Below are 12,442 nucleotides of genomic sequence, written 5' to 3'. Positions count from 1 at the left end.
ACACGATGGAGCATAGACTCAAATAATGTGTGAAGTAGTGTTGGAGGGCATTGACACCACAGATCCCTCAGGGCTGTCCATAAATCCATAAGAGTACGAGGAGGTGGAGATCTCTTCTGAACAGCACATTGCAAGGCATCCAAGATATGCGTCTTGTCCGGGGAGATTGGTGGCCAGCAGAAGTTGCATTTATGGATATGTGGGTTGTTGCATTGTTCTGCTGGAATTTCCCAAGTCCATTGGAATGCTCAATGGACATGAATGGATGCAGGTGATCAGACACGATGCTTACATATGGATCACCTGTCAGAGTCATATCTAGACATATCAGGGGTCCCATATCACTCCTACTGTATGTGCCTCGCACCATTACAAAGCTTCCACTGGCTTGAACAGTCCCCAGCTGACATGCAGAGTCCACAGATTCACGAGGTTGTCTCCATACTGTACATGCCCATCCACTCGATACAATTTGAAATGAAACTCATCTCACCAGACAACAGGTTTCCAGTCATCAACAGTTTGGTGTTGGTGTTGACAGGCTCAGGTGAGGGGCAAAGCTTTATGTTGTACAATGATCGAGGGTACACAAGTAGCTCTTCAGCTCCAAAAGCCCATAACGATGATGTTGCATTGAATGGTTCACACACTGACACTTGTTCATGGCCCAGCATTGAAATCTGCAGCAATTTGTGGAAAGGTTGCACTTTTGTCGCATTGAACGTTTCTCTCCAGTCTTCATTGGTCCCATTCTTGCAGAGTTTTTTTTTTTTTTTCCAGCCACAGCAATGTTGGAGATTTGATGTTTTACTGGATTCCTGATCATGGTACACAAGTGAAGTGGTTGTACAGGAAAATCCCCACTTCGTTGCCACCTTGGAGATGCTGTGACCTGACATTCGTGCACCACTATAATGCCATGTTTAAACTCACTTAAATCTTGATAACCCGCCATTGTAGCAGCAGTAATTGCTCTAATGACTGTACCGACACTTGTCTTATATAGGCATTGCTGAATGCAGTGCCGTATTCTGCCAGTTTACATATCTCTATATTTGAATATGCATGCCTATACCAGTTTCTTTGTGTGTAATTGTATTAATTTTATTGAAGGCCATTGGTGCTATTTGTAGTTGCTTAAAGTTTTGTGGAATGACATGTTAATATATTCTCTTGCTTCTTCAACTGAACTATTTAATCTTATATTTGCTGCTACATTTAAGAACTGATTGTTAAAAATACTTGCAGCTTGAATTATAAGTCACAACATTGGCATTTAGTTCAATTGTTATGGAATCTTGTACACTGATTGTCTGTCCAGTCTCCCATTTGGCAGTGTCTCATATAGTTTCAATCTTACTATCTGCATTAGTTATTTCTGTCAGCATGTCCATACTTCCAGATATTTTAATGGGTTTTCTTGAAATATTAAAGTATTTTTTGTGGTATACGCATAACGCCATATCTTGACTTACTCTGACCATTACACAGATATCCCTCTTCCTCTTACATGATATTTTAATTCCCTTAGTTATCCATGGCTTACTTGCTTTTTAATAGATCTTTTGGATAATTTTTTAGGAAAGCAGATTATAAATATTGGCACAGATTTACTATAGAATAAATATAATTTGGCATTAGCATCTCTTTCTACATATACCTCATCCCATACCACCCCTTTTAGCTTGCTCTTAAAACATTGTATCCTGTTCTCATTAAAAAGCCTCACTACTTGTATGAACCTGCCTCTGGGTTGTAAAGGGCCATACTGTTTTATTTCCATTAATTGTGCATCATGATCAGATAGTCCATTAGCAATTGGGTACACATTATTGTATCCCCATCTCCCAACTGCAGGAACAGGCACAGAACAGACATCGAACTTTGTTTCAATCAAAATCAACTTGATCAGCTCTTTCCTCACATGGCTAACAGCAGTGTTAACCCAAGTATAATAAGAGTCTTTCATAAGGGGTTTTGAATGTAACAAATAGGAAATTTTTAATAATTTTTCAATTATAATTCTGTAAGTATAATATAAAATTCATGAAAAATTCGAATCACTTTGCCACATATATCAGCTTCTACTCAGAATTTCAGATTTTACTCTTGACTCAACATTCATGGGGTTTATAGAAATCAGTGTACAAAATTTCATAATTATAGCCTTCATAGATTCCAAGGAAAAGGTACATAAAGCTTTAAGCATAATTTTCAGGAAATGCAATTTGAAGTTCAATCTGAAGTTTTTTTCATACGTCACTTGTTCAGAAGGTCCCAGATTTGTACTCTGGCTCATATTTCCCTTCAAGGTTTCTCTTCTGGTTTCTTGTTTTCTGCCTTCTTTCCTTTAACAGGTCTTTAACTGACTTTTCAGCTTCAGAGCTGTGCTGTAAATCTATTTTTCTCATGATGTCTTGAGCAAAATTTCCTATCTTAAAGCCCATTCTATTTAATACCTTCATCCTCCCTACATTCCCATGATTAAATACAAGAACTGCATCATAATCTGCATTTCTAATGACTATAGCAGATGAAAATGTTGTTTTAGGGCATTATTGTCATATGAGTGAATTTAGAGAATCATTTGGAGTTTGGTTTTTGCTATGAAGATACTTTTTTAGACGTTCACAATCAGTCATAAATATGTAAGTGGGTTTGACAACGTCCAGGATACAATTTGGAAGCCTCTCCTTGTGAATGTAGGGGCTTTTACTCGTCTGAGCCTGTAGGTATTTACACCCTGTAATGTGACAGGGACGATGAATGGGATGTTCATCTGATGCAATACATGGAAATATATTGCCCATACTGTACTTTTCATGTCACTTATACTGGATAGGTTCTGTATGATAGCCTTGCCATAATATACTTAAAGAGTGTCTATCATCTTCTTTGTGAGGCTGTTTTGTCCATCAATGCCCTTTGCATCTTCAAACTTTGTTACTGCTCCTAAGATATGGAACAGAATCACAGATGATTTGTAAAACCAAAGAGTGTTGTATCACAACCATTTAGGTAGAGCACATGCAAGTTTGCTTGAAAGCAATCCTCAGAATCATTGTTCACCAAGCTATCGTCTGTTCATACTGTTTTGTGGCAAAATAAACACAAACTTGCAAAATTTCCATCTGTTGCTTTAATTGTGTATTAAATTGCAAGGGAACCAGCTGGTCAGTCAGTCTCACAAAAGAATTTTTTCCTTTGTACTTGCTTTGTTTCTTTTGTACAAGGCTAGCCATGGCAGATGTTTCAGAGTGAGGCATCTAGTTCTGGCTCTTGTCAGTGTGCTGATCCTATGGCTTACAGTGTCTGTATCTGTAAGAAAGAAAGGAAAATTCTTTTAGTGAATAGAAGGAAGTGTGAGGAGCCTAGTCATCTTCTGGATTGTCATTAAGCATCATGGTTTGTGCTCTATAGAGATACTGGTAGAATTAGAGCTGTGAGGACCAGTTGTGAGTTGTGCCTGGATAACTCTGTTGGTAAGAGGATTACATGGAAAATTATAGGTTTCAAGTTTGAGTCCAATTCAACCACACAGTTAAAATAACCAGGAAGTTTCCAAGATAGTGCACACTTTATTGCAGAATGAAAGTTGCAGTCTGGTCCTCAAATTAGGTCTATATTACAACCCCCTACATAACACACCCATACAGAGTGACAGGGTAAGATTAAATTAATTACAGCATGTACAGAGGCATTTAAACAATCATTTCCCCTACTCTCAATATGTGAATGGAACAGAAAAAAGCCTTTATAACTGACACAGTGTGTTATACCCTCCACCATGCTGTTTATAGTGGTTTGCAGAGCACATATGTAGGTGTAGATTGAGGCAACAATAGCTTTATTTAATTACGTACTTTTGAAGGATTGCAAGTGAGACATTCTGTTTTATGCTTGATCTGCGTTAAAATTTCAATAGAAGTTGTGATGGATAAATTTTATTATGAAATGTATTCACAAATTGTGAATATGATTGTACATTGTCTGTACAATTTACTGGTAACATATGAAAACTTGTGCCAGATGGGAACTGGAACCCGGATTTTCCACTTAACATGAGTGGTCACCTTAACCTCTTTGGCTATCCATGCATGACTTATGGCCAGCCCTAAACTTCCATATGTCGTAGTGTCTACAACCCATAGTGCTCAAATACAAATTGTATGATTCCCACACAGTGAGAGACATTGTTTTTGCTCATCAGATGGCCTTGCTTGGGCATGAAATACAATAGGGCATTGTCTGTATAGTTTGATGCAAGCTGACAAGCAATCTGAGGAGCAAAAACAATCTGTATAGTTTGATGCAAGCTGACAAGCAATCTGAGGAGCAAAAACAATCTTTCTTCCTGTGCAGGAGTCACAAATTTGCCTGTGAGCATTATGGGACGTAGACACTAGGACATGTGGCAGTTTGGGACTGGCCATGAGTTGTGCACAGATAGCCAAAGCGGTTAAGATGACCCCTTCTGCAAAGCAGGAAATCTGGGTTTGAGTCCTGGTCTGGCACAAATTTTCACATGTTACTAGTAAATCATATAGCCTGTGTACATTTCATAATTTAATATGGCTGTCAATTGTCAGCACTGTCTGTTCCTTTGGGCATGCATGTACTTTTGAAGGGAACTTACGTTGTACTATACAGACACTGTAAAATACAGACTGTGCCATACTGGATAAATTTTGTCTTTATTTTTAATTGAATACCATTATATTTTCTGATAAATCATAACCATGAAAATTTAAATTAATATAATTTTTAAATTTTATCACACATTACCAGACATCTAAACACAGAACACACGCTAGATGACAGATCTACAGCACAGGCAAGAGTGCAGATGCAAGTTGTATCTCAGCTCGAGCTTCAGCTGCAGAAGGAGAGGGACAGGCTGCAAGCAATGATGCATCACCTTCATATGACCAAGCAACAAGCATCTCCCGAACCATTAAAAACAGAGGCAAGTGTAAGTTAGTGCGAATCACCTTATTCTGTGACAGCTTTAATATTCACCACTCTTAACATCAGTATGTCTGAAATTGAACAAAGTAGTGTGAATTGTAGTATTTGTTTCATACTAGCCAAATACCCGGTGTTGTCCAGGTATGTATTTATTCCAGTTGGACACATAGCATGTTATGCATAAATTTTCATCAAATGCTTTACAGTTATGTTTAAATTAATAACAGTAGTGTGCTATGAAATAACGATAGATTTAAAAGCATCGACTATAACTCTCTCTCTCTCTCTCTCTCTCTCTCTCTCTCTCTCTCTCTCTCTCTCTCTCCCTCTCTCTCTCTCTCTCTCTCTCTCTCTCACACACACACACACACACACACACACACACACAGACCACAAATAAGATGTTTTTTGCTACAGTGACTTTATGAGGTTTGATCGTACTGACTGCTGGTCATATATAGTCCTTGTATAAATTTTCCTGGACTTTTGAGCATCTTTCTGAAGGATACAGAGTTTTTTTTCTAATGGGGATTCTGTGTCTGAAAATTAGACAAATGCTCAAACAAGAAGTAATATATTCCCCAAAATTAGCTTAAAATTACTCTATCATATTTTTCAGTGATTGTGCAGCAAACTGAATGAAATGAAATAATGTTAAATAATTTGAATGATATTTCTGTCTCATGCTTTACTTCACACATGCTGAGATATGTTGGAGCTGATATGCTGCTCTCAGTTCAAATTAGCAGGAATATTTTACAGGAAAACATTCAGTTTTGGTGGTAACTGTATATATGTCCAGAAAAATGTAGACTGCAGTAATATGATTAAATTTTGACTGTCTATATAGTGAAAGAAACAAAGAAGTCACTGTAGGTAACCTGTGGACACGGCCACTAGGCTGTTGCTTATATTGTAAAGAGCAATGAAATTGTGGGGGTTTTAATTGCTTTATTTCACCTATTCTTTCAAATAGCTTCAGACATTGTCTGTATGAGTTAAAGGGCCAGTTGAGGAGTGAAACAGTTCTTGAGTTATTGCCAAACCACGAATTTATGCATGCAGACCTGTGAACATGGCTGTTGCCACCCCTGTGGATATGTCTATTGTTATCGTGGAAGACAGAAAAGTCCACATCATACTGAACACAAAGATTTAGTACAGAAGGAAACACTTGGTCACCAAGAATGTTGAAATAAGCATCCTGATTCATGTTCACAATAACCTGAATGAGTGTGCCCAAGACCAAGTATGAAAAACACCCTTGAAACATTGCAGAACCATCGCCAGTCTGAACTCTATGCTACACACACTGCAGTTTGACTCCTTATTAGATTGTCAGTCCACTCGGTACCTTGCATCATTTGAAAAGAGACAAAACCATGGCCTGGCAGACTGCATTATGAGCCTCTGGTCAGCTACTGTTCAGTTTCTGTGTTGTTTCAGCATTTGTAGATGTGCAGCTTTAAATGCTGCCGTGAGCAATGGAGGGCCTCTTGCATGATACCTGACTCCAAAAGATCATTGCCACCCTTTGCAATATTGCGCAGAAGCTGGTTAAGATGGGCAATCATTCACTGCCTGCAGCAATTCCTTTTGAGTCTGGACTCAAATGTCACTGACACCGCATGAGAATTGTCTCCAGACCCTGTTGGTTAGGATTTTGTTTAGAGCTACTGTTCTTATGCTGTGTTACTTGGTTGTCTGTGGTTACACCATTCATTGTAGACACAGTGGTCAATCTGAGTTGATACTTCAACAAATTGGGCAACTTCATTCTTGCAGTGGGCATACTGAAACACAATGCCTTGATTTTGCCATCCTGGCATGTTTCTACATCGATCCATTTTACTGCAATGATTCCATATGACCCACTGGCTCATGAATACAACTTCACTGCCGTGACTTATATCAGCAGTGAAGACTCACATAACTGCTTTGTAACAATACTACACCATTTTCCCTGGTCTAAAGTGATTATTGTGCTCTTTTTTGGGGGGAGGGGGGGGGCTGATATTTTGTCCATAAAGCTTATATAGGCATACACAATTTCATTTTTGCAGTGTGCATATCGAGTCAGCTCAGACAAAATACTGCACATCAGTGTGTCATATGAAGACCTGCAATGTTTTGTTTTTTGTTACAAACAAATATTTGTAATGAAATTTTATGTGTTCATTCTATAGAGTGGTCCCCAATTAACGTAGCTCAATATCTGGTTAAACAATATTTATTAACAGGGCTAAATGAATACAGAAAATAACCAGCACTCCAGCTTTGGGCAGTGGGGTTGGGTGGGGGGATGGCAAGTGAGATGAGGCAAACTGGGTGACTGGGTGGAGGAAATTTGGTAAGGGAAATGTGACAAACAAACATTTACCTGCCTTTCATTGTCTGCTGCTGTTGCTACTGACTGACAGAGGACAAGCCATGTAGCTTCTGTTCTAATACAGTGTGAACCATTTATCACATTCAAGACTTTTACAGAATGACCTGCTATTTCACAATCCATCTGCTTACTTCCCCTGCCTCATGTGCTGACCTGCACTGTACTATTTGCCATTACCATGAAGCACTACTATGCAATTACTGATGGGGTGTGGCTGATTGTTTCTTTTGTAGCCCTCAATATTGCAGTAGACTAATATGGAATTGCTTTGTTGAATGGTCACAGAAAAAAGCATTTTGTTTGTAACCACAAACAAACTGATGATTTTTGTCAATGTTGGATGTTACATACAGCACATGATGTGTTATGTGCAGTGTTTTCCTGTTCTTCCATTTAAAGCATTGAACATTGCAGAGACAGTGTTGCAAATATCTACAAAAACATCAAAGAGAATTTGCCTGGCAACTATTACAGGAAGCACCCAATATGTAACAGCCTATATAGTGTATACAAAGCATAATAATGTGTAACACATAATGATTTACAAGAGTAATGTATTGTAAGGGAACTCTTCACAATTTTGAGAGTGCGTAAGATTCTTGACAGTGCCTGTGTTAGTCTTGAGCAAGAGTATACTTTTTTGTTGTGTATCCTGAAGGTTCTTCTATCTTTTGATCTGCAAATGTTTGGGCATAGTTCATATTGTCTCCTGTTATGAAGATATGATGATGTCTAATTTTCTACCAGTTTATGAATACCAGTATCCCCTAGTTTCATCAGTAAAATAATTTGATTCATTGTGTCTTCTGGTCATCAAATGTAGATAAAAAAGAGCTTAATTATTATATAGAAGATTTTTTTAAAAATTCTTAATGCTCTGAAGAAATATGTTATTGTATGTAGTGACTGCAGTACTAATTTCTCGAAACAAAAATATTTTGAAAAATTTGTGATTACATATAATCATTTTAGTAGCTTTTCCCAAGAAAGCAACTATAACAAAATGTACACAAAAATCATGCAAATAGAACATTATAGGGATAAAAGAATCATGCCAAAATAAGATGATATTGTGGTTATACAAGCAGACTAAACATTCTGATTTCCTTGAATACTGTAAATGACACACACAAATACAACTTATTTTAAAAGAAGAAGAAGAAAAAAAAGGAAATAATAACAAAACAGAGAATGCCAGGAACAAAACTAAAGCCACCTGGAAAATAATTGGTACTAAATCATTTAAGCACAGTGTTATTAACTTGATTGAAAATAACAAATAATTTATAAAATGACATTATTCATGTATCATGTAATACCTAAGGAACTGCCAAAAATTATAAAGTGGTTTCTGAATAGCTTTCCAGTGGTTATGAGGGATACCAGATATTATCATCAAAGCAGGTGTAACTTTTATTTTAGAACAATTAAAAGACTTTTCGACTTTGAAAGAAGCTTATTTTCAAATAATCCACAAACTGTGAATGTAAATGTAGTACACAAGAAGAGTGACAAATGTAACATTGCTATCTTCAGACCCATATCACTTTTGTGGGACTGCAGCAAAAATATTGAAGTGCAAGAAAGAAACAGCTTTGTTAAATAAAGAAATGCTGATAAATGAATCACAAATGGATTTCAGGCGTAGCAAGTCCACCCAGTGCTTAAATTTTGCATTTTTAAGGGAATATTAACATAATTATACAATAAACAATACGTTTCCGGTATATTTCTCAAACAGTGCAGATGTGGTGCAAAAGCAAATCAGACATGGAGTTCCTCAGGAGTCTGTTCTAAGCATTGGCCAAATTCTTCTCTGTGTAAATGAATGGGTAGAATAAAAACATAGTAGGACTGCAGTAAATTTTGCAGAGAACATAAATATTTTCATTAGATTACATGATGAAAATATCTGTTGGAATCTGCAATAGCTGACATATTGATTTTGAATTAACATGCTCCTCATAAAATCTTAAAAACTGTAGCAGTCAATCTCCACTCTACATACAACCCTCATCCTGAACTGTATCTATTTGTCGTTGAAGGCAAAACTGTCACAACTGTTAGAAATACAAATTTTTAGGTATAATATTGAAGAAGAAATGAAAATAAAACAACACTGTACTTGGAACTAAATACACTATATCTCATTCAAAATATGAGCAAATCATCAGTGGTAACATTGTCTGTAGCAGTTTTGAGTCATGACTGATGTAACTTTTTTTCTGGAGGAACATCACAGTTAGCATTTGGGCAACTTCATTCATGCAGTGGGCTATGGAAACACAATACCCTGATTCTGCCATTCTGTCATGTTGCTACATCGATCCATCTTACTGCACTGATTCTATATGACCCACTGGCTCATTCATACCCACTTCACTGTCATGACTTACATAAGCAGTGGAGATTCACATAACTGCTTGGTAATAATACTACACCATTTTCCTGCTCTAAAGTGACTACCATGCTCTTTTTTCTTGGGGGTGGGGGGTGACATTTTGTCCATCAAGCTTATTATTAACAGAGACAGTTGAACACACAAAATAACCAACACTCCAGCTGCTGCATGGTGGTTTGTTGAGATTAAACAGAATGAGTAGTAAAGCAAATTACATACTATATATTTCTTATATAGAAATACATTTATTTATTTATTTTATTTATCCATCCGTTGACAATAAATATTGTATGGATGTTGTCAAGGGTACATGTAAGCCATTTCAAAGAAATGGGACACAAACAATATATCCGTTAAAAAGTACAAATCAAAATAATACAATGAAATTAATATAGCCTATATACATCCCTGATTGTTATTTTAAAAGCATAGTCTGTTTTTCATAAGGTTTTAGTTTTGTCCTCCCTAAACAGCAAATCCTTATATACACAACACTGCTTAAGTATATATTTACATCACACAACTGCTGTCCTTTAAGTATGTAAATGTAATGAATGATTAGGTAAGGAATGATTAGGTACAGATAGAGTATTTTCCATTTTGCCTTTATAAATATCACCAGAAAAAAATTATTGACCTACATAGTCATTTACAGAATAAAAACATTGTTCTACTAGAAATTTTTTAAATTCTGCTTTAAATTTTTTATTATCTTTTAACCACCTGATGTTGACTAGTAGTGCGTTGTACAGTTTTGCACCAATGTGGCTCACATGCCTTTGTGTATTCGTTCTTTTTGTTTGCTGAGTATGGAGTGCTGTGCTATTACGGGTATTGTAGTTATGAAAGTCGGCATTTGTCTGAAAATCTGCAATGTAGGTCCTGTCATACAATACACATTTGTATATGTATAATAATGGTATAGTAAGTATTCTAAGCTTTTTGAATATGGGGGTGCAGTGTGTCTATGGATGACTTTGAGTTATTATTCAAATGGCCCTCTTCTGCAACAAAAAATTTGTTTAGGCGCCCTGTTGTGGAACCCCAAAATATTATTCCGTATGTGGCAAGAGATTGAAAATAGCCGAAATATGCCATTCTGGCACCCTCTGAGGTACAAACATTTGCAATAATTCTGAGGACAAAACAGGCTGTATTAAGTTTGTGTGCAAATTTTATTACGTGGTCATTAAAATTTAAGTTTTCATCCACATGAATCCCCAGCAATTTTGTGGATGTCATTCTGTCTAAGGCCTTGTCACCCACACCAGATCGAGATTTACATTTTGACATCTTTTCCCAAACTGCATATAATTTGTTTTATTTACATTCAATGTCAACCTGTTTGCATTGAACCAAGATGGATGTAATTTAGTACTTTATCAGCAGTTGTACATCAAAATTGAATACATTTCAAGTGAAACGTAGACAGTAATTATTTGATCATTGTTCCTATTCTGTTTCTGAATATTTGGAGCGCATAACAATTTAATGTAATTGATCAAATGTTGTTAGTAGTATTATTTTCCTCTGTACATTAATATTAAAGTATTCATCATAGAGTCCCATTCAGTTGCTGCTGTTGCATATGTTGGTTATATTATTCCATTGTTGTTTTATATCATAGTAGTGATGTTCCCTGGCTTTGCATAGATAGCACTAAGTATCCATGACCAGACAACTTGTTTACAGTATATTGTGATATGCACAAACATCCATTGTAAATCAGTGTATAAATTACTGAAAACCAAACCAAAAGCCCTGCAGTAGTTCCTGAAGCTAGCCATCATGTACAGACAGAAAATGTACTGTGGGACTTGAATTTATAAGAGGTATAGATTCTGGCCAAGTTTCACTGCTCACTTGAGTTGTAGCAATTGTTACTTTACATTTTTACCACCAGAAACTGATTACCAGCTTGTAGCTCCCATCACCCAATGGATCGACTTGATTAAGGCTGATCTAGTGACCAGAGGATGGACAGCGGATGATGTTCTCCATGAACATGTGTATTTGGACAGGACAATGTGGAAGAGACTCATTACCAGTTCCCAGGAAACTGGAACTGTTAAATGATGATGATGAGTGTATTATATACACTATGTGATCAAACGTACCTGACACCCCTAAAAACATATGTTTTTCATATTAGGTGCATTGTGATGCCACCTATTGCTAAGTACTCTGTATCAGCGATCTCAGTAGTCATTAGACATCATGAGAGAGCAGAATAAGGCACCCCCCCCCCCCCCCCCAGAACTCATGGACTTCAAAAGTGGTCAGGTGATTGGGTGTCACTTGTGTCATACATCTGTATGTGAGATTTCCACACTCCTAAACATCCCTAGGTCCACTGTTTCCAGTGTGATAGTGAAGTGGAAATGTGAAGGGACACACACAGTACAAAAGCATACAGGCCAACCTCGTCTGTTGACTAACAGAGACTGTCAACAGTTGAAGAGGTTGGACCATCACACAGGAATTCCAAACTGCATCAGAATCCACTGCAAGTACAATAACAGTTAGGCAGGAGGTGAGAAAACTTGATTTCTTGATCAAACAGCTCTTCATAAGCCCCACATCATGCCAGTAAATGCCAAACGGTACCTTCCTTAATGTATGTAGCGTAAACACTGGACAATTGAACAGTGGAAATACATTGAGTGTAGTCACAACTCATGGTA

The 12,442-nt window shown here is 37.0% G+C and overlaps 1 protein-coding gene across 15 annotated transcripts in view; it reads left to right on the top strand.

The window, feature by feature from the left end:
• The window catches only part of LOC126298507 (forkhead box protein P1), a 692,749-nt gene that overhangs the window by 544,049 nt on the left and 136,258 nt on the right, over window positions 1-12,442 (top strand). For 10 of the 15 annotated variants that reach the window (XR_007552614.1, XM_049989843.1, XM_049989844.1 and 7 more), the window contains exon 9: window positions 4,789-4,972. Coding sequence is in view for 14 of the 15 variants with exons in the window: in XM_049989843.1 (XP_049845800.1) it covers window positions 4,789-4,972 (184 nt within the window). In the remaining variant the exon portion in view is untranslated. The remainder of the gene's footprint in view (window positions 1-4,788; window positions 4,973-12,442) is intronic. The other 5 variants (XM_049989851.1, XM_049989850.1, XM_049989848.1 and 2 more) reach the window with 1 other exon arrangement.

The sequence above is a fragment of the Schistocerca gregaria genome, chromosome X (assembly GCF_023897955.1).
Source record: "Schistocerca gregaria isolate iqSchGreg1 chromosome X, iqSchGreg1.2, whole genome shotgun sequence".
In the NCBI taxonomy this organism is placed as follows: domain Eukaryota; kingdom Metazoa; phylum Arthropoda; class Insecta; order Orthoptera; family Acrididae; genus Schistocerca; species Schistocerca gregaria.
This window is presented reverse-complemented; position numbering and strand designations above follow the sequence as displayed.